Source organism: Mauremys reevesii, linkage group 12 (assembly GCF_016161935.1).
Source record: "Mauremys reevesii isolate NIE-2019 linkage group 12, ASM1616193v1, whole genome shotgun sequence".
Classification (NCBI taxonomy): domain Eukaryota; kingdom Metazoa; phylum Chordata; order Testudines; family Geoemydidae; genus Mauremys; species Mauremys reevesii.
In genome coordinates, this window is record NC_052634.1 from 6,396,708 (window position 1) to 6,421,349 (window position 24,642).

Here is a 24,642-nt window from a genome sequence, read left to right on the forward strand (position 1 = left end):
GTGTGTCTGGCCGTATAATGCAAAAAGAAGTCTGACCAGAGAGGAGTGGTGATAAAAACACAGAGCCAACTTCACGAATGGAAAAGTCTGAGATATGACCTCTCTGTTGAATTTGTAATTGCTGACTGATCTCCTCTTCCTCCACCCCATGGAAGATTCTTATTTCAACCACACCCTTCTTCCACATCCACAGGCTTCTTATGCTTGGAGCTTTTACTAAGGATATACTGCCTTTCTTTCCTCCTTCAAACTCACTTCTTCTGTGTAAGCCACTGTTGTTTATATCACACTAGGGCTCAGAGGTTGCAGCCAGGGATCAGAGCACCATTGTGCCAGGCACTGTGCATCCATGTGACAAAGCAGACAGCCCTGCCCGAGACAGAGAGTTCATAGGTTAGGAGTCAGACTGGATGTAACAGAAGAGACCAACAGAGTGGAGACGGGTGGGAGGACAAGGAAGAAAAAAACAGAGTTTAGCAGGAAAGTATGTAGTAAAAGCCAGCACCTGCCCCAGAGAGCTTACAATCAAGGTTCGTGTCAAGAAGTAACAAGAACCCAATAAAGCTTGGGAGGTGAGTATTCGGTCACAGTAAAAGGAATACGTTTTTGCATACTAAGCAGTAGTGTCAGCTTTCTACCTGCTTACCTATTGTCAGAGCTCCTCACTAGCTCTGTCTGCTTCCACCTCTTATGCCTGAAACTTATTTGCTTGATTTCTTTAGATCTAAAAGATATAGGTGAAATTCTGGCCCCATTGAAGTCCATGACAGTTTTGTTATTGACTTCAGTGGAGCCAAGATTGCTCCATATAGTTTCAGAAGTATCTATTGACTCTAGGGGCATGTCTACACTTACCTCCGGAGTGATCGATCTAGCAGGAGTCGATTTATCGCGTCTAGTGAGGACGCGATAAATCGACCACTGAGTGCTTTCCCATCGACTCCAGTACTTCACCGGTGTGAGAAGCCCAGGTGGAGTCAATGGGGGAGCACCAACAGTCGACCTACAGCAGTGAAGACACCACTGTAAATAGATCTAAGTACGTCGACTTCAGCTACGTTATTCACATAGCTGAAGCTGCGTAACTTAGATTGATTTCCCCCACCCCCTACAGTGTAAACCAGGCCTAAGTGTCTTTCCTAGCAATTAAAAATAATTGTGTTTAAAAAAAATATTTGAACCTGCAGCTGCTCCTCATGCCAAGCCAAGAAAATAATGAACCAAAGATGAAATCAAAACCCAACCAATATCCTTCTTACCACAGACCCCAGTTCTTCTCACACACCTGCCTTTCCAAAACATGGGACTGAGATTTTCAATGCAGTGTATGGATTTTATGCACACATCTTCCATTTATTTCATTTTCAGGATCAGGATCCATAATAGGAAACAGATATACAGCCAATTGAGTACTGCCCTATAACCATAACAGGACCACTGGGTCATATTACACGCCTTATACCATCCCGTTTGATTTTTAAATTCTATTTGCCTGCCCCAAAACAAACCTTGCTAATAATTATACTCCTATTTACTAAGACAAAGCACTGGCCTAAGAGATGTATCTCAGTGTTTATTTCCCTAATTCAAATTTTGATTTAAACCCATTGTTAAGTGGAGAGCATTTTTGCTGTTTATTGTTAAATAACATTATTTTGCAACATGTTGTGACACTGGCTGACCAGATCATGCTAGAGTGTTTTCAGGTCATTTCACTCGTGGATTAGTATAGATCAAAGTAATTAATGTTTTGGGTGTTTAAATGTCATAAAACTAAAGGGATGTTACATGCAATGTTTTCACTCATCTGTTCCTGTTATAATGTAATAACAAACATGTACAGAGTAAATACCCCTGTAACTAAATAACTCATCAGACATCAAAGAAGCCTGGTGGAATGCTAATGATGGACTTTATCAGAACGGCCATTGTGTGTGATGACCTTTAGTGAAAAGACCAAGTGCATTCCTCACTCATCTTCATCAAAGGAAAAGTCCATGTTGGTAGAGAGACTGTCAGCTCGTCTTCTGTGAGAAGATATAAGAATGGATCCAAAGAAAGATCCTTCATCTCTAGACTGTTTGGATTCTAACAGGGCAGAATAACTGAATGAGAAGACGGAGATCTCCAGAGTTATTCTGGGTAGCCCTGAAAGACTTTGGGGAAATTCCGTTTATTACACCACTGCTACCCTTTGATGTCACAAATTGTGATTCACCTGTTGTTATATTTTACCTGCTTTAATTTCTCAATAACTCATCCTTTTTTCTTAGCTAATAAATCTTTAGTTAGTTTACTATAAATTTGGCTGCCACTGTTGTCTTTGGTATAAGATGTGGAGTATCAACTGAGCTGGGGTAAGTGGCTGGCCTCCTGGAACTGGAAGAAACCTGATGTGGTGTGATTTTAGTTTTAAGTAACCTTTTATCACAAAGTCCAGTTTGTTAGAGTGGCAAGATAGGCTGGAGAATCTAAGGGTCTATGACTCCATGGTAAGACTGGTATAGTGCTCCAAAAGTTCACATCAGTTACTGACTTGGTGAAATCTAATTATAAAACATACCACCAGTTTGGGGTGTCTGCCCTTGTTTTCTGGCAGTCTGAGGCAGGCACTCACAGTTGTGAGCCACTCCAGATAGCGTGACACGTGCAGCATAAAGTTAATGGATAATAAAACAGTTAATTTACTGTGTTTAACAGTGAACTCCAGCTGCCAGTAATTTGATTGTAGCCTTCTGGGATGAGAGGGGTTTACTTGTTTATACAACAAATGACAACAATGTTTGCCCTGTTTACCATGGTGACCAACTGTAAATTTCAGTTATAATATATTGCAGGATTTCACATTTTGTCAAGTTACACAGAGGAAAAAGAGCTACCGCATGAAATCTCATTATATACTCAATGCTTGGGCCCCAAAGCGACTACTAAAGTGTGGCTAAAGTTAAGTATATGCATACACGTTTGGGTCCCTTGCATTACTTTTGATATCTTTAAAGTGTTTTACAGCTATTAATCAATCCATACAACAACCCTGAGAGGCAGGTATACTGATTGTGAGATGTGATATCAATAAGCCCTCAGTCCAGCAAAGTACTTAAGAACATGCTTAACTAAGAGCAGATGGGTAGCCCTATAGAAATCAATACGTTTTTAAGGGCTTTGCTGGATCAAGTCCTATATATAAGCAAACAAGTAACCACAATGTTAAGGTGGAAGCAAAACACTTGAAAAATACGTATGAAAACCTGTATAAGAGATGAAGCATACAATTTGTCCCCCACCACATACCTCCCCCACCAAGAAAAAATTTTAACACTGTTTTCTTTAGAAAGTTTGCAACAGACATGTTTCTTTAAATAATTTGTTTCTTTCCATTGTAAGTGTAGACACCCGTTTATTGGTACTCATAAAAAACCTGGGCAACTGGCATTGATATCTCTTAACAAAAATGACACTGAACATTAAAATCCTGATCCTGAATTCCTTATTCAGCGGCAGATAGGGGGTAGAAAACACCAGTAATTAGATGGACTTTGCAAAGAGAGAGAAAAAGGGGGGAAAGGTTGTTCAAATTATGGCCCACAACAATTTGTAATGCCCTTTAATAGAACATGCTGATAATAAATGTAATACACATTGTAGAACGCCAAAGAAACACGTTATAACCTTTTTTGCCTCGTTATTTATGATCCAGGTTACACACGCACATCACAGGAAGAATAGAAAGCATTGTTCTCAAATACGATACTGCAGGAAGGTTTCAAAGTCCCAGTGCTGTGTATCTGTTTTCACAGCAGGATCACTATTTGTATTGACTGACTCAGAACTTCTGCCTCTTATTTGCCTAGTGTTATTTGCATGAATTTTCGCATGGGCCTTCACTATTCAACATTAAAGATGAACCCAATAAGAAATATTAACATTTTGGGGATAAAAATAGTATTCAGTAAGTTTCAGAGGCTTACCCACTGCCCTGCTCCTCTGGCCCAATGGTGTATTTATATCTGAATAATCATGATAAAATAGAAGCAGTGACCATGAGGTTCACTAACCATCAATCATAAATCGGTCCCAGAGAAGGAGAGAGTTCTTGAGGATGAGGACTAGGTCACATTATTTCCTAACCTGATGTTAAGTCTTTAGGCCCAGATCTTCAAAGGTATTCAGGTGCCTAATTCCCATTGATTTCAATGGGAGCTAGATGCCTAAATCCCTTTTGAGGATTTAGGCCTAGAATCATAGAAATATAGGACTAGAATGGACCTTCAGTGAGGTCATCTAGTCCATCCTCATGCACTGAAGCAGGACCAAATATATCTAGAACATCCTTAACAAGCATTGTCCAACCTGTCCTAAAAAACTTACAATGATGGGGACTCCACAGCCTCCCTTGGTAACTTATTCCAGTGTTTAACTATCCTTATCATTAGAAAAATGTTCCTAATATGTAACCTTAATCCATTTTGCTGCAGATTAAGCCCATTACTTTTTGTCCTACATTTAGTGGACATGAAGAGCAATTGATCACCATCCTCTCTGTAACAACCCTTTATGTAGTTGAAGACTGTTATTTGATCCTCCCGCAGTCTTCTTTTCTGAAAACTCAACAGGGCCAGATTTTTTAACCTTTCCTCAGAGGTCAGGTTTTCTAAACCTTTTGTCATTTTAGTTGCTGTTCTCTGGACTCTCCCCAGTTTTTCCACCTCTTTCTTACAATGTTTTGCTCCTTACTAGAAATGCATGTACGTTTAAGTGATGAGCAGCAGGGGCGGCTCCAGGCACCAGCATGCCAAAGACAGCCTGCCTGCCGTGCTGGGGGAGGCAAAATATCTAGAGCTGCCCTGATGAGCATTGTGTGTATTTGTGTGTTTGTAGTGTGCGCAAGTTTTGTGTTTATTAGTGTATGTATGTTAAGGTGGTGTGTAGAGTGTTTTGCAGCAGTGACAGCCCTAAAACTATCGGCCTAGAATGGCTAAGGGGTCATTGGCACATTGGGGTCACTGATGGGAGTTTATACGGGGGTCAGAGACAGATCCGGTGGGCAGTCCCTGCACGGGTTGCACCTTGTGCCAGGAGGGGGGACGGGGCTTGGTGCTGTAGGAGAAGTGGCAACTAGTGATTGGTTCTCACCCCCCGCCACTTGCCAGGGGTTGGTGTCCTCTGCCTCCAGCGACTGCTCTTAGGGCCCTGCCCCTGGCTCCTGGGAAGGTCAAAGGGCCACTGAAGCCACAGCTGAGAAGGTCAAAGGTCAGGAGTCAAGTGGCAGGGTTCACGGACAGCTCCTGGCCCACCGGGCTCAGAAGGTCATGGGCAGACTAATAGGTCAGAGTTCAAAGGTCAAACAAGCGGCGGTCGGAGCCGCTGAGTTTTCCGACCTCTGCCGGGGTCAAAGGTCAAAACGGAGACTTAAAGCTTTCCCTTAAATACCCAAAAAAAGGGGGGGGCTTCATTGCTTATTTCCGCTTCCGGTGCCAAACTCGGGCACTTCCGTGTTGACAGGCAGCCGGAACCTTCGTGTCCTGTCCTAGCGGGGGGCGTTTCCGGCCGAGTCCTTCCCGCCCGACGCCCCGCGCGCCCTCCCCTCGCTAGGATTGGCTGCCGGGCTGGGAGGAAGCGCTGCCATTGGCTGCGAAGGCGGCCGGCCTTTAGGTTGCTGCGGGCTTCCCCCCCCGGCGGGCACGGAGCGGGGCAGCTGCCGGCGCGAGGAGCCGCCGGTAACGCGGGATCGGGTCCTTCCCCCTCCCCTCCGCTCTTGCGGCCCCCTGGGGCTCATCTCCGGACTCGGGGCCCGCTGTCCCCGGGTCCCCTCTCCTGGGGCTGGGGGAGCCGCGCCCCCCGGCTCCGATCCGGCCATTGCGGGGGCAGCCCCTGCGCTGTGAGCCGGCCGGCGGCGTTGGACCGTAGGGTTTGCGTCCACACGGCGCCCCCGGCGCTCCGGTTCCGGCGGCAGGCGCCTGGCTGCCCGCTGGGGACGCTGGTGTCTCCTGCCTTAGCGTCATTCTCCGCTCGCGGGAGCGGGGGCAGGGGGGTCTGGATTTTCCTGGGGCTCCTACTTGGGTTGCATCTTATTCTTGATGTGGCTTGTCACACACCAACCCCCTCCCCGATTCTCCCTGGGGCAGGGGCTGTGTCTGCAAAATACAGCGTTGTGTTGTGGTTATTTTCCCCTCGGAGCAGTTATAGTTCTACCCTCCTTATAGTACCATGACCTATGCAGCATCTAGGAAGCCCCAGGGCTTTGTAGAGGGCATCTGCTTTGGTGGTGGTGGTTTTCTTGGTGGCGTGAGAAACATTTTGTGTCTTTGTAACATCTTCTTTCAGTGCCTAAACGTCAGACCATGCCTCCTGGAAAGGCCGGCAATAAGGAAAAGTTGGTGCTTCAGTGTGAATGGGAGATGTGCACCTATGTGGCCTCTAAGATGGAGGAGTTTTGTGATCATGTGTCGGAGCATTTGCAGCTGCATCTTCGTGGGGAGCATAGGGATGAGATGAACCCTCTTGGTAAGGGACACTGAGTGCAATTAAAAACTATAACTAAAAGTGGACTCTTGGGTTGGAAGAGCCATCAGGTGGGTCATCAAGCTCCCTTCATTATTCTGAACCACTCCTGGTAGACATGGAGAAATTTCAGTAATGAATTTTCCAGTGAGGGTGATGCCATAGTGTCCACTGGGGATAATGTGTTCTGCATTGTGATAAGAAAATAAACTTTCCAGTGCATCTAGTGCACTCTGCTGTCAATTATTATTAGAGTGTCTGGTCGTGATTCAAGGCTGTGGTGCAGGACAGCTTTGTATCAAGAACCTGGAAGGCTTTATTCTCCCTTACCTGACACAGCAATCCTTCATTGTCTGTAGAATTAAGGGACAACAACAAACCCTTAAATTACAGTCTTCTTCATTGTGTGACTTCAATTACATCTATTGAATTACATCTGCTCAGTAAGATGCTTAGCAGCATTAACTATATATTTTTAAAGGGTGATACATAATCTAGCATTCTGAGCACAGGACTGGGATCTGTGAACACCTGAGCTATTATCAGAGCTAAGGAGATTGATTTTTGTAAATAGTTGATGTTTATATTGACTGTCTTGAGTGCAAGGTCTCGGCTGCCTTGTAGTGGATCATAAGCCAGAATCCAGAACTGAACAAGTAGGAAGATGAGAGTTCTCTTCTCACCATAAGTAGGTGGTCCCACCGCTGTCAGGGAGAGAAGGCTATGAAAAAAGCTTCCATCTTCTCTTGATTATGGGGACTTAAGCTTTAACAGGGTGACACTCATTTTCTACAGATTTGTCAGTAACTGTGTTTCCTATTTGTGTTGCAGAAGAATACACTTGTCTGTGGCAGGAATGTGGCTTCTGCTCCCCAGAGAGCTCAGCAGACCTGGTCCGCCATGTTTACTTCCACTGTTACCACACTAAGCTGAAGCAGTGGGGGCTGCAGGCCTTGCAGAGCCAGTCAGACGTGAGCCACTGTCAGCTGGACTTCCAGAGCCGTAACATCATTCCTGAGATCCAGGAAAACTTCCTGTGTCTGTGGGAGTACTGTGAGGTGAGAGCAACAGAGAGGGGATCAGCCCTCCTAACTCCTGGCTGTGGGTGCGCAGTCAGGTGGAAGCAGGAGAAAAGGGGGGCTTATTCTTTCACAGTGAATGCCCGGGAACTGGGAGAGTTGCTGTCAATCTGATGTAACCCTTGAGGACTCAGCCCAGTTCAAGTGGGGGCACAGACAGGGCCTTACGTGGTTCAAGCCAACAAAGTCTCAGTTCTAGGGAAGGGAGATGGTCTCAGCATTATGAGCACTGCAACCAGTTTGAATGCCCTGATTGTGCTTTTCTGTGTTTGCCCCAAGGGAGGGGAGGGAGAATGGTCTGTCAAAGTTGAGCTGTACCAGAACTGCTAGTATGCGTATGCTGACCCATATTCTTCTGGCTTTGTCTCCCCACAACAGAGATCTTTTGATAACTCTGAATGGTTCTACCGGCATGTGGAGGATCACAGCTTCTGTTCAGAATACAAGGCAGCTGGGAAGGAGAACCATGTGGTCTTTTGTGGCTGGAAAGGTATTTGATTTTATTTATGTTACTGTAGCACTTAAGAACCCAGGTCATGGACCAGGACCTCATTGTGCTTGGTGCTGTACAAACACAGAACAAAACACAGTCCCTGCACATGTGAGAACTTGAAAGCTCTCCTGGGAGGGGCTGGGGAGCAGCTGACAAACAGCAAGGCTTTGCACTTCTGTAGCACCTTTCCACTGAGGCGCTCAAAGGGCTTGCTAAACACTATTGAGCTGGGCCTTGCCTCACCCATTTCCCCACTGGATGGCTACAGAAACCAAAATGCAGAGGCAACTTGCTGGGGTGCCCACGATATGTCAGTGTAAGAGTGAGGAATATAACCTGGGACTCTGGCTTCTTAGTCCCCATGGCTGGGCTTAATACCTGCTGATTCCAGCTGAGGAATTAAATAGATGGTATCAAGGCCTCTGAACTTGCCCTTGCCTCTGAACAGAACAGCAAGGGGGAAATGCTGGTTTAACTTGAACAATAACTACTGTCTTTCACGTGGCTGTGACCATCTCAGCTGCTCCTGTGTCCCGTGGAATGACAGATCTGTGCTGTATGTAGGCCTGTATCCAGTCTTCTACATATCTGCAGCATGCCTGGCCTGGCTCTCCATTGGGGGCAGCAAGGCATTTTCCTCTGCCTGTGCTACTGAAAGTTTCTTGGAGCTGTCAGGTCCTTTGCCAAGGAGCTAACCATTGTCTCTGCCTCTTACGTTCAGAGTGCGACTGCACCTTCAAAGGGCGCTGTAAGCTGCGGGAACACCTGCGCAGCCACACGCAGGAGAAGGTAGTGGCCTGTCCTACCTGTGGCGGGATGTTCTCCAACAACACCAAGTTCTTTGACCACATCCGCCGGCAGACCGCCCTGGATCGTAAGCGCCTGAGTGGGGGTGGGATTGTCACTGAGAGACCCTGTTGCTCCTAGCCAGATCATTTGATTTGTCAGCAGCGATCTCTGTTCTAGTAGCAAGGCATTAGCAGGGCACGACCCCTGTGAATGTTGGCACTGATTGGCTCTCAGGCTCACCAGAGAGACCAGCGCCTTGAATAGGCCATTGAGCCTGAATTCCCCTCTCAGGCAGGAGTGGGGCAGCACGGGGGAGGTTTGTCTTGCTGTATCTAGTGCCTTTCTTGTTCTGTGGACATGGGACTAATGTCTCGGGCTGGCAGTCAGGCCCTTGTGCCAGTGATAGATTCGTTTAAAATCTCCTTGAGCTCCTTTGTGCCATGCTGGGTGCTGGAGTTAGTACTGTGCTGTGCATTCTCCGCTTCAGGCTGGGCCTGTATCTAAAAGTGAGAGGAGTTGCCGGTCTCCCCTCAGCTCCCTGCAGGGGCCCCGTGTACATTCCCAGCTCTCCCTGTATGTTCCCAGCTCCCATGCGTCTCATTCCTTTTTAGACTTGTGTTTGTGATCATCCTTGAAGGCAGTAGAATTGCTTCTGGGGTTGCTTCCTGCATCATGCAGTGGTAGCACTGGGAGAACTGTGTTCACTGGAAGGCAAAGACAGTGGCTCTCTAGCCAGGGGCAGCGTCAGTGGCTGTGGATGAGGAGAAAGGGCTCCTGGCTCTGATATAACTAACACTTTTCGTCCTGCGTGTTGCTATCTGTGCTATATTCTCTCTGCTTTGTTCTTTCTGTCCTTCCCCTCCCCCTTTGTGCACTCCCTTCTCTCTCCCCCTACCTTTCCCCAATGTTACAGAGCAGAGGTTTCAGTGCTCCCACTGCTCCAAGAGGTTTGCTACCGAGAGGCTGCTGCGTGATCACATGAGGAACCATGGTGAGTAAAGGCCCTTCTCTCTCTTCCAGCCGTCGCTCTGGCAAGTGCGTTCCCTCTCCCCACTCCATGGTGATGGGCTTCCCTCTCGTTTCTCTCGAGCAGTAAACCACTACAAGTGCCCCTTGTGCGACATGACCTGCCCGCTGCCCTCCTCCCTGCGCAACCACATCCGCTTCCGGCACAGCGAGGAGCGGCCCTTCAAGTGTGACTACTGTGACTACAGGTGGGGTCCCTGCAATTGTACTTCCCTAGGGTGGAGTGGGTCTGGGCTTCAGAGGCGGGGTCTGGGTCTATGTGGGGGGAAGGGAGGGTGGCTGGGCTGTCGGGGCCTGGGGGTGGGAGAGAAGCACTGATGAGCCAGGGAGGAAAATAGAATAGGGGTCTCACACACATTTGGCTTCATTCCCGCGTTCTTTCCTTTCAGCTGTAAAAATCTCATTGATTTGAGGAAGCACCTGGACACTCACAGCAAAGAGCCAGCCTATCGTTGCGAGTTCGAAGCCTGCAGCTTCACTGCGCGTTCCCTCTGCTCCATCAAACTGCACTACAGGAAAGTCCACGAGGTGAGGAGGGAACCAGGGAATCTACTGCTGTTCCCACTGTTTATATTGCATTAATGTTGAGAAGCCCCAAGCAAGGTTGTGGCCCAGGGTGCTAGGTGCTGCACATACATGTCATGAGAGATGAGCCCTACACTGAAGAGCTTGCAATCTAAATAAAGAGCGAGAGGAAGGGAATACTCTCCTCCCTGCTAGACAGATGGGGGAGTGAGGCACAGAGAGACCAAGTGACTTGTCCAAGTCATACGGAGAGTCTGGCAGAGCTGGGAATTGAATCGGTATCTCCTGACTTCCACCCGACTGGTCTTTCTCCCAAGCCCGCCTTAGCCTTCTAGGTGACCATAAAACTCGAACGCAAATCTCAGCTTCATTCTCACCCCCCCCAGAGATTTGGAATAGTCCATGGTCATGCTTGGTATCCATCAGCTCCGGGAGGAATTGACTCTTCTGTCCTCTCTCCACCTGCTGCAGTGCTAATGGCTAATCTGATTCTTGGATGACACAACACGAGTTATCTGGGGAGAGGGGGTTTCTCATGACTTTCTTTCTGGCTGTCTGATCTCTTTTGATCTCTGCTCTCTGGCTGGGAACAGGGAATTGCTCCCCCTTCCAATGCAGGGCCAAGGGCGGGAAGAGCAGCAGTTCTTCAGTGTTGGCCATTTAGCAAAGATGTACTGAACAGTAGGTGAGCCCTGACAAACAAGTAGCAGGCCCCTGCAGTGAAGACATTAAAGACGCAGAGAACACTAACCAGAACTGGGCATACACACCCAGTAATTTAGGCGTTGTGGTGTGTTAACATGTGTGCCTAGCATCTTGCCTGCTTTTTCCTGGCTATAAATGGTGGCTCATGGGGTTTGAGTGGGAGTTTTCCGTTCTTGGACACTATCCACTAACCTGGCAGTTGTGCTAATTTTATGAGCCGTCCATTTGTATCGCCTTCTGGCTAATCCCTTGGGAGCACCAGTGGCGGTCCGCCTGCCCCTGTTCCTCCCTGCGTGGCTGACTGCGTGTGTTCTGCTGCTCCCTGGCATGGGGCAAGCATTTTAATACCTGTATTTCTACAGACGTAGGTACAGCTCCAATACTTATCCCTGCCTCAGTGCAGGGGACTGGACTAAATAAGCTATTGAAGTCCCTTCCCGTCTGACATTTCTATGATTCTGTGGCTACTTTGCAAAGCAGTCCCAAACAGCTAGCAGTCTGGGCACAGGATCTCCTGGGTAATGAGATTCCCTCCATCCCGTGGATTGGAAATGCCAAGCCCGTCAGAAGTGTTACTAGTCCCCCACTCCTTTGCCATAATGATGCTTGCTATAAAGCTTGTCGGGTGTGTGTGTTCCTGTTGGAAAGCCTGGCTTCCCACGAGGCAGCTTGGGTTTGAATCCCATGACACTTACACCCTTTCTTTCTTCCTGCTCCCTCCCCAGGGTGACTCGGAACCCCGGTACAAGTGCCACATCTGTGACAAGTGCTTCACGCGTGGGAACAACCTCACCGTGCACCTAAGGAAGAAACACCAGTTCAAGTGGCCCTCGGGCCATCCTCGCTTCAGGTACTGGACCTCCAGCCTCTCCTATGTGCAAAGCTCACTACCTCTCTCAAGCCACAGGGGGCAGTGGGGGACTGGGAAGCAGGCTCACTGGGAACAGTCATGTGGAGGTGGGGTGTTGCTCCTAGGTTCTCTGAAACTATGGTGATAGGGGCCGTATCAGTACCTAGATAGCAGCCTCCAGTGGCAGATCAGAGACTAGGGCTGCCGGGCAGCAGCCACACGAATGCAGCTGGATCTGCTGGGATGCTTGTAGAAGTAGCAGGCTCAGGCTGCAGCCAGATCCAGCTCTCCTCAACCTGAGAGAGTGTCACCCCAGTCTAAGCCCGATCACGTTTTGAGGATGCCTTATGCGATGTAATCTCCAGCAAGCCTCAGTCTCCCCCAGACGTTCCAGGGCTTAAAAGGGTGAGGAAGCCAAGGGGGGCTCTCAAATTTGCTCATGGAAACTGGACGGGACAAAGAAACCAAACCGGACCTGAGTGGAGATGTAAACCCTCTATATGGCATGTGGCTGAGACAAGGAGAAGCTGACCATTAGGGGCTGGGGATGAAAGGATTTACCCTCCCTGACGACGTCTCCCGCACTGCACTGCCTGTTAACACGCTGGGTGCTGGGTGCTGGGGTGTCTGCCCCACAGGAATATCAGTGCTGCAAAATAACCTCGTTGGGGTAGCAACTGCCACTGATCGCCTGGTGTTGGGTGCGCTAGCATGTTGGGCAGCACTCCAAGCATTCAGTCCTGCCTCGGTAACTGCACAAAGCATCCGCCTTCCAGCCCCGTTCTAACCCTTGCCCACCCGTCCCTCTCTCTGGCCTGCGCAGGTACAAGGAACACGAGGACGGCTACATGCGGCTGCAGCTAGTGCGCTATGAAAGTGTGGAGCTGACTGAGCAGCTGCTGAAGGACCGGGAGAAACAGGGCGAGTTGCTGGATGGCACGGCGGAGTGTGTGGTGCTGACAGAGGGTGAGGGCAACTTGCAGGGGATCATCCTGGAGCCACCGGCAGAGGCCTCCCTGGAGGAAGCCAATGACATGGAATCGCAGGTAGCCCCACTGCCACCACCGGTCTATGGTGCTGCCAACCCTGACCCAGCTCAGCAAAGCACCTTCCCGAGAGCTGAGGCCTCGCCAGACCAAGAGCCCAGCGCCCCGCTCGGCCCCATCATCCGTGTGGTGAACAGGACCAATGAGCATGGGGAGAACGAGACCGTGTATTACGTCATGGCCAATGCACCTTCGGAGGAGCAGGCAGCGGTGCCCAGTGGCCTGGCTGTGGAGCCGGAGGAGAACGTCATGGACCGCCTACAGAAGACAGCTGAGGAGCTGGGGATACAGATTATGTGAGATGCTGGCGCTGCCTCTCTGCACTTTGGCTTCAAAAATTCAGGTGTCTCTCCTGCTTGGGAGGGCAGGGATGGAATCACGAGCACTCTCCATCACCCTGCTAGGGTCCCTCCATGTCCTTGATTATAGACCCAGAGCAGTTGGTGCTGCCCGCGGGAAGGTTCTGAGCACGTCTGGTGAGCGCCCGGTGGGGGAGAGGGATCGATCTCCCTTGCACCAGCCTGGGAGAGGAAGGTGTCAGTGGATGCTGGGAGCAGCCTTACATATTCTCATGGCAAGAAAGGGGATTCAAGCTGGGGAGTCAGTGCCCTGCATCCTATGGGGAGAGGTTTGGGCTGTGTTTCCACCACTACCACCCCAAAGGTCCCTGGCAGAAGGGTCCGACTCCTGCTGCTAAGAGGCTCAGTCCCTGTGCTCACTGAGAGCCCTGTGCTCAGCCAGAATCTCCACTCCTTTGGAGCTGCAGGTGGATTGACTTGCCTCCTGAGATGCTGTTTGGCCTTAAGCAGGCTCATTCTGTCCAGTATCTCGTTGCCCTCGCGTGAACAAGATGCCCTGACCCTGTCTCAGACACATGGGAGTGTCCGTTTTCTAGCTCGCTCAAACAGATCCCTTATCAGTATTTGCATTGACACTGCCCCATCCCCTGGTTGATCTGAGCGGGGGAGCAGCCTAAGGGTCCATTTGCCCTTGGCAGGTTGCTTCTCCCCCATGCACTGGTGGGGAGCTGGTGTAAGCTGGGGGCCCTTCTCAGCACTCGGGGACCTTTGTGCAGCCTTCGTCCTCCCCTCGGGTTCTTGCTCAGGGCTTTCCCCACATTGGGGCCTGGGCTCCTGGCTGTGCACAGTAAGTGCTTTTATAATAATAAATAAATAAAAGTCCTGTGTGCCAGGTCAGGGTACAACTGTGTGGTGTCTGCCATGGCCCCGTCAATGTGGCTGTCGCGTGCCTTAGTGCAGGGATCAGACCAAGCAGTTGGGGATTTTAGTGACCAGATCCGGGTAATATCTAGGGTGCAGGTGACACTTGAGCTTTTACCACATCTCTGCGGCATGTCCAGTGACACACACAGCTACCTTCATGCCGCTGGAATCCCCAGCTTGGCTGTAGGAGCGTCTGCTTTTACTCTGTGCCTCCCATAGCTTTCCGTGCGCATGCTGTCTCATCCGATTGGAGATAGCACTCCCCCAGCCCTCTTCCCTGCACATGGACAACTCAGCCATTCCCGTTGACCCAGAGACCTTAGTTGCTTTAACATAGGGATCACTGTCGACTTGCAAGCAAGTCTCTACCACGGGACCAAGCTGTGCTAGCTGGCCTCTTTCTCTCCTGGGATCCCAAGGGGTATCAGTTCTAAACTTCCGTTTGTAGACACGGGAGACAACTCTGCAACCCTTCTGCAGTCCAAGTCGTCATTACCTGTATTGCAATACCCTCGTCTGAGGTGTTGACATGCCACGCTCGTTAAGAGGGTCTCTGGCTTGGGTTGGTTCTGGTTGCTTGACAGCCTGACCTCATCCTACTGTGATGTGGCAGGAACGTGGCTGTAAAGTGCAGGTAAATGGGAAGCCCTGTCCCACCCTCGGACTGGTAGATGGGCTCTGGTGGTGATCAGTTCCCTTGGAGGTTCTGTCCTCTTTCTAGTCCTGGAATAACCTTCCCTGCTCCAAGATGACCCCGCTAACGGGGGCACCTGCTGCTCTCCCAGGACAGCTGTAATCACCTTAACCAGTGTATTATGGAGCTCCTCTTACTGGGGGTGCAGCAAAGACGGCCTCTGCCAGCTGCATCTGGGGCCGTGGAAGGTTTCGGTTTGTGCTGACGCCTGCCTGCCTGGCAGACTGACAGGGAGCTTGGAAGAGCTAAGAGCCCAGCTCAGGGCTTCACGGCAGCCCAGATCCCTGGCTCTGGGACAGCCAGCCCGGCATGCTGCTATGGAGCTGGGCCTCCTGTCTTGGTAGGTGGAAAATGGTCATTCTGGCTTGTGGAGGATTTTGAAATTTGGGGGTTTTGTTTTGAAATTTCAGGCTCCTCCATGGAGCAGGATTACCGTTCTCTGCCCAGCTCTGCCAGGCCTTCCCAGGCTGAGGGGCATCGGCACCGCTTCAGTTAAAGCTGGGCAAACCCCTGTGTGGGAAGCTCTTATGTCAGTTTAAGGGGGGCATTTGGGTTTTGTTTAAGCATGGTCTGAATTGACTTCAGGTAAACTGCAGGAATCCTGCTTTAAACCCTAATAAGTGTCCACGTGCTCTTTGGCACTGGATTAACTAAAGGGTTTAAAATCACAACTTAAGTTGAATTGGTGTAACTCTGCCTTTCTGCTCAGAGCCAGCCTGTGTCAGGGCCTGGATGGGAGACCCCTAGGAAACCAGAGTGATTTGGATACTCATCCCACAAAGCAAGTGCCCCACCTGCAGGCTCCCTCTTTTGGATAATGCACTTGTGCTCATTAAAACATCCCAGGGTGCCATTTTTCCTCCCTGCAGTTCCTACTGGATGCAGGATTTTTCTTCACGTCCTGTCCTAAACTGAGTAAGGTGTTGCAGTACCCTGCTGAGCCTGTAGCGCTGGCATGCTCGGTGAGGGATTTTCCCAGTAGCTGTGCCATTGGCTGCCATTAGGGATTTGCCAGTGGCAATAATTGGGGCAGGATTCTTGCTGTCTCATGGGAGAGCCCTGAATTGAGGGACCCTGAAGGGAGCCAGGGAGTTGGTTTCGTGAAGCAGGTGCACAGAAGTCAGGTATCTTGCTCTGCTTATGGCTCAGGGAAACAATTACAATGTGTAGGCTCAATGGACCATCGTCCAGCAATGCAGTGGGATTGTGGCCTCCACAGCCACTGTGGTGTGGTGGCCGCTGCCTTTCCCGTTCCCTGCTAGTGTAGTTCAGCAGAGAAAAAGCCACTGGAGCTCCAGGTTATTTCAGTGGAGAAATCACTTTACATTAAACCCCCAGCCATCTGCTCACTTTCTAATTACAAACCCAGTAAGACATAATTCACAGTTGTGTCCTGACAGCAGGAGGTGATGGAGGGCAGCACCCAAAGGGATGCTCTTTATTCAGAGTGTAGAAGCTTGCACTGGTTTCTTGTCCTTCACATACTAAGGCTATGCCCATGATATGGAGATTATACCAGCATCACGCCATAACATAGAAGCAGCCTATGTTACTGGAAGGAGTTGGCTTATGTAGGAACAGCACCTCTCTGAATAGCTAGCCATGTTAATGGAAGCGTTCTTCTGCCCACATAGCTGTGTCTACACTGGGGTTTTGTCGGCTTAGCTATGTGAGTCAGGCTTGGTTTCTTCACACCCCTGCCTGATGTACTCATGCCAGTGTAACTTTTGAGTGTAGACCAGGACTAAGTAAAAGTGGGGAGGTGGGAAGGAGAGTGAGTGTCTGTTGGACAAAGCGTTCCCAGGCGGAGGTGGGCAGGGAACACAACCCCTGTGGAAATAGTTCAGACAGTCATGATCAAAATCCTCGAGTGGTTTGGAGGCCTGTATCAAATGGGTTTCTCAGTCTGGTTCCCTACAGACAGAGGTCCGCACTGTGTGCATGCACCCGCCTTCACAACTGGCACGTAGCCTCTGCAGAGGGGACAAAGGTGTGACTGGGCCCTGGACACTGTCCTACAGAGGTGGAGTCACAAGGCTGGGGTGAAGCACGCTGCCAGGAAGCATGGAGGAAGCCTGCCCTGCCCATGTGGTAAATGTGGCATGGATGGCTGGAGGATTTCCAGGTTGCGGAGCTGGCTCTAAATTTCCTTGAGTGCTCACGCAGTGAGCTGCTCCCCATGGCTGTTGAGAGCAGAACAGCGCCTCCATAGAGGTTCAGCTCTCACATCCATGCTGAACGGGGACTGGACAGGGAGGCACCCGTGCATGCCCCAGAGGTCAAAGGCTAGTTTCCACCTTTCAGCTAGACGTGTCCCATTTTGTGTCCCATGCTTGGCATAACCTGGTTCTGATCAGCTGTACCGAGGATGCCTTCGCAGCAAGAGCATTCCAGGCAACAGAGCCTAGCCGGCACCTTGTAGAACCGAATCGGTGCCAAAAGCTGCAGTGAACCGGGATGTCTCCAGCTCCTTTCCATGGCACTACATAGGTCAAGGAACCTGGGTCTCCACAGGTGGATATATGGGCAGTGCCCCACCTGTCCCTGGCATAGACCAATAGAACGTAAGGTCAGGAAATATTGTAGGGCCCAGTTGGAAACTTTACTGGTGCTCCTCTGTGGGATTGTGGCCTCTGGGGTCTTTAATTGCTGCAGCCACAGCAGAAGCTGCAAAAAAGTAATCGCTTTGCCAGAGGATTATCTGCAGGGAAGAAAGAATGGGGATTAAAGGAAGCCTCTTCCTTCAGTCCCCCCCACCCCCCCAAGCCCTCCCCTAGCTACCGGACCTGTAAGGTGCCTCTGTCCTGAGCAGATGGAAGCGAAGTTCCCCTCCTCCATGGGAAGGCTGGGGCGGGACGGAGCCAGACCCTGCTGGCAGCTAGGTCAGCCCGGCCAGCGTCCCCTGGCAAGGGGGAGATGGAAAAGCAAATACTCCGGGTCTTTTGAAAGCTGGAGTCCGAGGCCAGTGGGCGAAGGACTGGAACCTTAGAAGAACGAAGGAGGGCAGGGCAGCGAGTGGAGAGGGCACTGGACTGGGCCTGCGATGAGCACCATGGAGCTGGGATTCCTCGTCTTAGTCACGCTGGCTGGGTTTGGCTCTGGTGAGGAGGAGGAAGGTAAGTAACGGAGCAGGAGGCGTTTGCTGCACACGGTATGGTGCCCGAGAGCCACTAGGGAGGGAGCTAGCTGTGTTGGGATCCAGCCAGTCCTGGGCGGTGTCCCTGCGGGGAAGAGCAGCTTTGCTTTGGTGGTAGGGCAGCAGCTCTGCAGTCTGAGCGGAGTCCCCGGCCCGGAGACTGAGCTAGTCCTGCTGGGATCCACCAGGGAAAGGGGCTGGTAGCTGCTTGTGCTTTCTCAGACACCCTCCTTTTGCTGCAGGGCCATGGGCTGGCACTGCTCTAAGCAGACCCTGCTCTTTGCCTCAGCCCATGCAGCAGGGCACCGTGGGAGGTCACCCCTTCTCCCATGCCACAAAGCTGGTGGTGGCATCACACGGAACCTGGGCCCACCCCAGTCTTTGCCCAGAGCTGGGAAAGATCCTCCATTCCTGTCCTGCCATTTCTCCTTGTCAGTCCCAGACTCCCCAGCATAGGTTTTGTCTGGCAAGGCTGGAAGCCTTGAGTGATCCCTGCCTCTCGGGGGCAGAGGAGCTCTCTGCTCCTTCGTTTTGCTTCCCCATCAATGGAGAGGGCAGGAGTTGGTCGGTCTCGTCTTCCCGGCATGCTCTGGGCTGGGTGGGAGGTTCTGGTGCTGATCTGGACCTGCTGGTGTTGGCAGTCTTGGCAGGGCCCCGATACTCCCACCCCTCACTGCTTCCAGACCCTTGCAGCATTCTCAGGCTGCAACTTTGCCAGTCCCACCTTGGGGCCCTCCTGCAGCCAGGAAATGCAGGTGCCACCTGCAGTGAGAGTCCCTTGTTGGCAGCGTCAGAGAAAAGCCATTGGGAACGCCATGGTAGGGCTGAGACCTGTTGGCAGGATCAGTTTGAGCTGCTGCTGCTGCCTGGGCTGCACCTCTCCAGAGGATAAAGAGGGGGGCGTCAGATCTCAGGCCTGTCAATCAGACGTGCCATAAGTGCCATGGGAGCCAGGGCTCCTGGGTTCTATCCCCAGCTCTGCCAATGACTCCTTGTGCCTTGGGCAAATCATTGCCTTTGTCTATGCCTCAGTGTCTCCCCACTGCCTCCAATACCTGCTTAAGAACATAAGAACGGCCATACTGGGTCAGACCAAAGGTCCATCCAGCCCAGTATCTTGTCTACTGACAGTGGCCAATGCCAGGTGGTGCCCCAGAGGGAGTGAACCTAACAGGTAACAATCAAGTGATCTTTCTCCTGCCATCCATCTCCACCCTCTGACAAACAGAGGCTAGGGACACCATTCCTTACCCATCCTGGCTAATAGCCATGAATGGACTTAACCTCCATGAATTTATCTAGTTCTCTTTTAAACCCTGTTATAGTCCTAGCCTTCACAACCTCCTCAGGCAAGGAGTTCCACAGGTTGACTGTGCGCCAGGTGAAGAAGAACTTCCTTTTATTTGTTTTAAACCTGCTGCCCATTAATTTCATTTGGTGGCCCCTAGTTCTTCCATTATGGGAACAAGTAAATAACTTTTCCTTATTCACTTTCTCCACACGGGTCATGATTTTATAGACCTCTATCATATCCCTTCTTAGTCTCCTCTTTTCCAAGCTGAAAAGTCCTAGCCTCTTTAATCTCTCCTCATATGGACCTGTTCCAAACCCCTAATCCTTTTAGTTGCCCCATGCTCCCCAGGAGGCCCCTCAGCATCTGTAAAGGTCTGTGGGGCTGTGAAGGGCCACAGGAATGCAGAACGCTACTTGGGGCCCTTAGAAAGGCCTGGAGCTGACCCTGCTGCAGTGACAGCTAGCAGGGTCCTGCTTGATCTCCCAGCTGGCTTCCCCAGGGCTGGTGGAAGTCAGGGCTCTGGCTGGAGCTCGGGCACTGGAGCCTAGCCCGGTCACACTGGTATTCTTTGCACGCTTGCTCGAGCCTGGCTAACATGAGTCCGTCTACCCAGGTGGTAGGCTTGCGCCAGCTGCAGTGTAGACACACCTTGGCAGGCTCAGTGCTGCTGCTGAGCCTTGGGGGAGCCTGGCTCAGCTGGAAAAGAGAATGGGTGGTGGGGGGACAGAATCGTGGGGGTGCCCCAGGACCTGGGAGAAGAGAGAGGCCCCTGCCCATCTCTCCCTGTTGTTCTGCCTTGTTCTGTCCCTCCAGGAAGCTTGGACACATATTGGTCTGGCACGGCCCCCATCTGCATGGGGGGCTGCAGAGGGAAACACAAGGAGCTGAAGAGGAGCCAGTGTGGGAATGGCAGCTGCTGCTGGCTGGGATACAAATCCTTCTGCCGAGGTACAGGGGTGCCTGGGGAGAGCATAGGAGAGGCTGAGCTTGGTGCGGGAGGGACTGTGCGGTCTCGGACATGCCTGAATTGATGGGGGTGTGGGTGGGTGGCTGTGAGTGAGGAGGGCAGATGGAGACCTTCAACTACAGCAGCCACTGTCCCAAGTCCCCCTGAGGCAGGGAATTTTCATGTGTGGGAGGCTGTCTCCAGGAACAGCCACTGGTGCATTTGGTTTGACAAATAGAAATTTGGCTGAAAACATGATTTTTTTTGTCTCTCTCTCTGGAACAATCTGCAAATTTCGGTCGAACTCAATGAATAGCTTCCATGGGGAAAAATCCAGATTTGTTTGAAGTTGAAATGCTTTGTTTAGAGGGTTTGTTTTGTTTGGTTTGTTTGTTTGGTTTGGTTGTTTTTTGTTTTGTTTGTTTGTTTGTTTCAACGTGGCATTTTGTTCTCATATTTGGCCAATTTAAAAAAAATTGTAAAGTGGGGCGGGGTGGATGGAAATGTCAAATGGTGAATTGAAATGAAAAAATTCCATGTCAAGTTAACCCAAAACATTTTGGTTGATTTGAAATTAATTGTTTTATTATTTGATGAGATATTTTTAAAAAACACAATGGTTTTGGTTCAATTCAAACCTGTTTGGTGTGTATGTATGTATATGTGTGTGTATATATGTATGTATATATAAAATGTGTGTGTGTGTGTGTGTATAGTTTTTATATACATACATACATGACCCCAAAAGCCCTTCTTCTCTCCATCAAAAGCTGTCTTTGGCCTGGAGGATTTTGGGGGCATCTGGGGAGTGAGAAGTATGGGGCATTTCCTGAGGGACCCCTTGGCATGGAATTACAGCAGCTGTTGGCATCATGAGGTGTTGACAAGGTTAATGCATCAGCCCCCCAGCCTGCCCCAGGACACAGACTTGTTGCAACATCTCAGTATCCTCGGCCTCCTGGCATCCAGGAGATGGACCAATGGATCCTCTCTGGGATCTGGAGCATCTACCTACAGCCCCTGGCATCCTAGCATCCATTTAGGTTCCACGTCACATACCCAGAGCAGTTTACCAGCACTGCTAGCAGTCATCCAGGCTGTGGCAGATACCCTGACCATCACAGATCCCAGGAGCTATATACCCTTGTCATCCGTAGCGTATGTTGTTGCCATCTCTTCGGGATCCAGCAGGCTCCTCTGCCCCCTGGGATCTGGTATGTTCCCTTGGCATCCTTCTGGGACTGTGGAATTATGCCAGCAGCCCTCGGCACCCAATGACACCAAGCATGTACCTATGACATGCTGCTCTCTGGTGCCCCTTTTGTCTCTGGGGTGGTGGCGATACCTTCACACTTCCAACCTGCACCGTCCCCTGGGACCTTTCTCTTCTCAGTGAACTGCGGGCGGCCAGAGGCAGACTTCAATTCCATGGTCTATGGCAATGACTGGTGGGTGGGTTCTGTGGTGCGCTACAGCTGCCGGCCCGGCTTCCTGCTGGTGGGGGATCCGGCCAGTGCTTGCCAGTCCGATGGCCACTGGACACCTAAACCCACCTGCCTCCGTGAGTACAGCGCCGTGCAGCACTGATGGGCAGTAAAGCGGGTAGGATTGGGAGGAGCTAATGTTCCACCCCAGAGGTGGCTGCATCCCAGTGGTGGCTGGAGTGCCCCTTATTTGCCAGTTCTCCACATGGGAGTCAGCATAGTCTACAGGTCTGGCTGCACTGGGTGAGCTCTGTTCAGACATACTTGATGTGTGGCAGGGAGGGGCTATTGGAGGAAATACCTCTGCTCCCCTGCCCCTCTGCAGTCAGGAGCAGGGGGAGAGTGGAGTGTCGCTCTCCTATGTCAGCCTGGGGCTGCACCATCAGCTTTACTGTGCTCCTTTGGGGGTGTCGTAAGCTCTGGAGAATGTGCTGGGTCTGCCCGGCTTGGGGACCTGTGAGCTAAAAGGCTGCAGGGCGGGTTATTGGAACCCGGGGTGCTAGTGCCATTGGCAGCCTGATGCCTCATCAGCCCTGAGAGAGCAGCCCCACTGCTCTGATAGCCATGCCCAGCCGCATGCTAATAACTCCCAGGCTCTGTTCTCGGGGCCTCCCCGGGGTAACGGCTGCTGTCTCTCCCCATCAGGGATATGCCTCCGGGGCCGGATTGAGATTAACGAGCGGGACATCGACGGCAGCTGCTCCTCCACCTGCACGGACAAGGCTCACCTCGGGGCCTTCCTCAACCATGGCTGCATCAAGATCTCCAACTGTGTCACCAAGCAGTGGGGCTGGACCCGCTGGTTTACGCGCTGCGACTTCTGCGAGTGCGACTGCTACGTCCCCTGCTGTAAGTGACTCCTCCCCAGCCAGCAGTCAGAGGGAGCCGCCTCCCCAGCCAACCTGGTGGGACTTCCCTGCTGCTCCCATCCTACTGCAACACAATCGCTGCCCTGGGCTGGGTGGAATGTATTGGACCTGCTCTCCTGTGCATGTGTGATCATGTCATCCCCTAGTGGCTACTCCCTATAGAGTAAAAGCCCTAATGTGCTGCTCCTGATGGAGATTCTCCTTTAGCTGTAGTAGTCAACCCTCACGTTCTTTGGTCCTAAAGATCCTGGGTTTTATGCCTGACACTGCACGTGTGTGGTTTGGCTGGTCTACTTGTGACCACAGGATTAGTCGAGTTTCTTTCTTCACCTCTTGTCCTAAACTCTGGTGCATTGTTGGTGCAGGTCATCGGTTGCCAGGTTCCACCCCAATAATCTGATCCCAGTATGAAAAAGGCTACTGTCTGCCCATTTTGTGTCTTGTATAATGCAGAATGACTCCGCTGGCTGCACTGGCATTTTGCAGTTGGCTCCACGGTCAAAGCAGGAAAGTGAGTTTTGCTCTGCTGCTCTTCGCTGGCCCATGGAGCAGAGGGGAGGCGAGGAGCAGAAGCTAGTTACATGCCAGTCCAGATGTGCTCCCATGGCACCTTTGACTTGACATGGGGCACGTGGGAGGGTGAGGGTCAGGATAATCTAACATGAAACAGATGCCCATTGTCTGAACGTGTTCTCGTTACAGCTTCCTCTGGGTAGAGATCTGGGGCAGATGGATTCGTGGGGAGCTGTTCTGCTGTGAAGGGGAGCTCCGTCCCAGGAGGGGCTGCAGCCAGCCTGATGCTCACAGCGCAATAGGCTACCGTACTGTGCCTCTCTCCCCATCGGGCCAGACTTCTCCATCCGTCTGTTCCTATCACACTCTTGGCAATGTGCTTGTGGAAGTGCATGGTTGTGTCTGTCTCCTGGGCTGGAACCATTTGCCAGCCTGTCTTGTTGGGGTGCAGCATCTGCAGAGGAAAGGACTGTCTCCCCCATAACTTAACCCTTTGCACCCTGCTTTGTTCCGAACAAGCGCATGGGTATATACAGTCATCTCCCTACTCTGCAGCAGGTTACACTGTGGGAGCAAGGGACCAGTGTTCCAAGAACAGGAATGGGAGCCAAGGACTGCAGACTTGTATTCCCTCCTCTGAGACCTTAGGCAAAGGATGACACCGATCTCTGCCTCAGTTTCCCCATCTGCGTAATGGGGATGAATAATACCCGCCACTGGGTGTGGGGGCATGTGGGGTTCACTGTCTGTAACACCCTTTGAATGAGGAACGTCATTATCTCAGCACCACCGATTGTTGCAGCCTCCCCTGCTGCCTCTGGCCAGACCTGGAGTCTGCGTGAGCCGGTTCCATTGGCAGCAGGCGCAGTGAACCAAACCACCCGGCCGAAAGGGACTGCCCCTCCCTCCCTCCCCCCTGCATGCCTGCCCTGGCGAGTCCCAGTCCCTCTCAAGGCATGAGCGGGGAGCAGAGGCCTTCAGCTTAAAGGAGCTTTAGTCAGGGGCCAGCTGTAGAAAAAGGGGAATTGTTCTGCAAGGGCCCCCTTTAGCAGGGGGAATGCACCACCCCCAGTGAGAGGGGAGAGGGAGCAGCTGTTCTAGCTGGGGGAGAGGGTTGGTCCTGCCCTAATGTGGGATTAGGCACCAGTTTCCTCTTCTGACGCAGGGGGATGGAAGGCAGTTGAAGGGAATCCCCTTCCTTGCCTGCTTTGCTGTGGTGCCATGCTACTCCCTGGCACCCAGCCACCTCTGTCCAATGCTCTCCCTCACCTAGCAAGTGGGGAGGGTCTGTGGGACACACAAGGATCAGCCAGTGGAGTTTTCCCTCCTGGCCACGTGTGAGGTAGGCATGGGGAAGGTGAGGATTAAATGCTGTGTATGGCAAATGCTGCTTCTGCCCTAGGGGCTTTGTCTCTGCCCACTGGCTCCAAGCCTGTGATCATCGCGCCAATAAATCTGTCTAGAGGTGA

The 24,642-nt window shown here is 51.3% G+C and overlaps 3 protein-coding genes across 5 annotated transcripts in view; 2 read left to right on the forward strand and 1 right to left on the reverse strand.

The window, feature by feature from the left end:
- Positions 1 to 5,326, reverse strand: part of C12H11orf53 (chromosome 12 C11orf53 homolog) — a 28,962-nt gene extending 23,636 nt beyond the window's left edge. Inside the window, exon 1 of the mRNA XM_039496732.1 lies at positions 5,134 to 5,326. The gene's annotated coding sequence lies outside the window, so the exon portion shown is untranslated. The remainder of the gene's footprint in view (positions 1 to 5,133) is intronic.
- A 148-nt stretch (positions 5,327 to 5,474) lies between these two features.
- Positions 5,475 to 14,215, forward strand: LOC120375700 (histone H4 transcription factor). 2 transcript variants are annotated; one of them, XM_039496532.1, is made up of 10 exons: positions 5,475 to 5,717; positions 6,325 to 6,504; positions 7,333 to 7,559; positions 7,959 to 8,070; positions 8,795 to 8,947; positions 9,776 to 9,853; positions 9,956 to 10,076; positions 10,278 to 10,416; positions 11,844 to 11,968; positions 12,792 to 14,215. In XM_039496532.1, the coding sequence occupies exons 2-10, from the start codon at positions 6,342 to 6,344 to the stop codon at positions 13,312 to 13,314; spliced, it is 1,641 nt and encodes a 546-aa protein (XP_039352466.1). In that variant the 5' UTR covers positions 5,475 to 5,717; positions 6,325 to 6,341; the 3' UTR covers positions 13,315 to 14,215. The 2 variants fall into 2 exon arrangements, with proteins under 2 accessions (XP_039352466.1, XP_039352465.1); XM_039496531.1 differs by having other exon boundaries at positions 5,483 to 5,703; positions 12,792 to 13,566.
- An 850-nt stretch (positions 14,216 to 15,065) lies between these two features.
- On the forward strand, positions 15,066 to 24,642 carry LOC120375701 (CUB and sushi domain-containing protein 3-like). Of its 2 annotated transcripts, XM_039496533.1 has the most exons (5): positions 15,066 to 18,047; positions 20,175 to 20,309; positions 21,701 to 21,868; positions 22,437 to 22,640; positions 23,363 to 24,642. In XM_039496533.1, the coding sequence occupies exons 1-5, from the start codon at positions 17,975 to 17,977 to the stop codon at positions 23,374 to 23,376; spliced, it is 594 nt and encodes a 197-aa protein (XP_039352467.1). In that variant the 5' UTR covers positions 15,066 to 17,974; the 3' UTR covers positions 23,377 to 24,642. The 2 variants fall into 2 exon arrangements, with proteins under 2 accessions (XP_039352467.1, XP_039352468.1); XM_039496534.1 differs by lacking the exon at positions 21,701 to 21,868.

What these genes read in the sequence shown, in the direction of transcription:
- LOC120375700 (XM_039496532.1), top strand. Translation starts at nt 6,342, where the DNA reads ATGCCTCCTGGAAAGGCCGGCAATAAGGAAAAGTTGGTGCTTCAGTGT. An exon ending in GGATGAGATGAACCCTCTTG is followed by an intron (nt 6,505 to 7,332) that starts GTAAGGGACACT and finishes TTTGTGTTGCAG; the next exon opens with AAGAATACACTTGTCTGTGG. An exon ending in TGTGACTACTGTGACTACAG is followed by an intron (nt 10,077 to 10,277) that starts GTGGGGTCCCTG and finishes CTTTCCTTTCAG; the next exon opens with CTGTAAAAATCTCATTGATT.
- LOC120375701 (XM_039496533.1), top strand. Translation starts at nt 17,975, where the DNA reads ATGAGCACCATGGAGCTGGGATTCCTCGTCTTAGTCACGCTGGCTGGG. An exon ending in CTCTGGTGAGGAGGAGGAAG is followed by an intron (nt 18,048 to 20,174) that starts GTAAGTAACGGA and finishes CTGTCCCTCCAG; the next exon opens with GAAGCTTGGACACATATTGG. An exon ending in ACCTAAACCCACCTGCCTCC is followed by an intron (nt 21,869 to 22,436) that starts GTGAGTACAGCG and finishes TCTCCCCATCAG; the next exon opens with GGATATGCCTCCGGGGCCGG.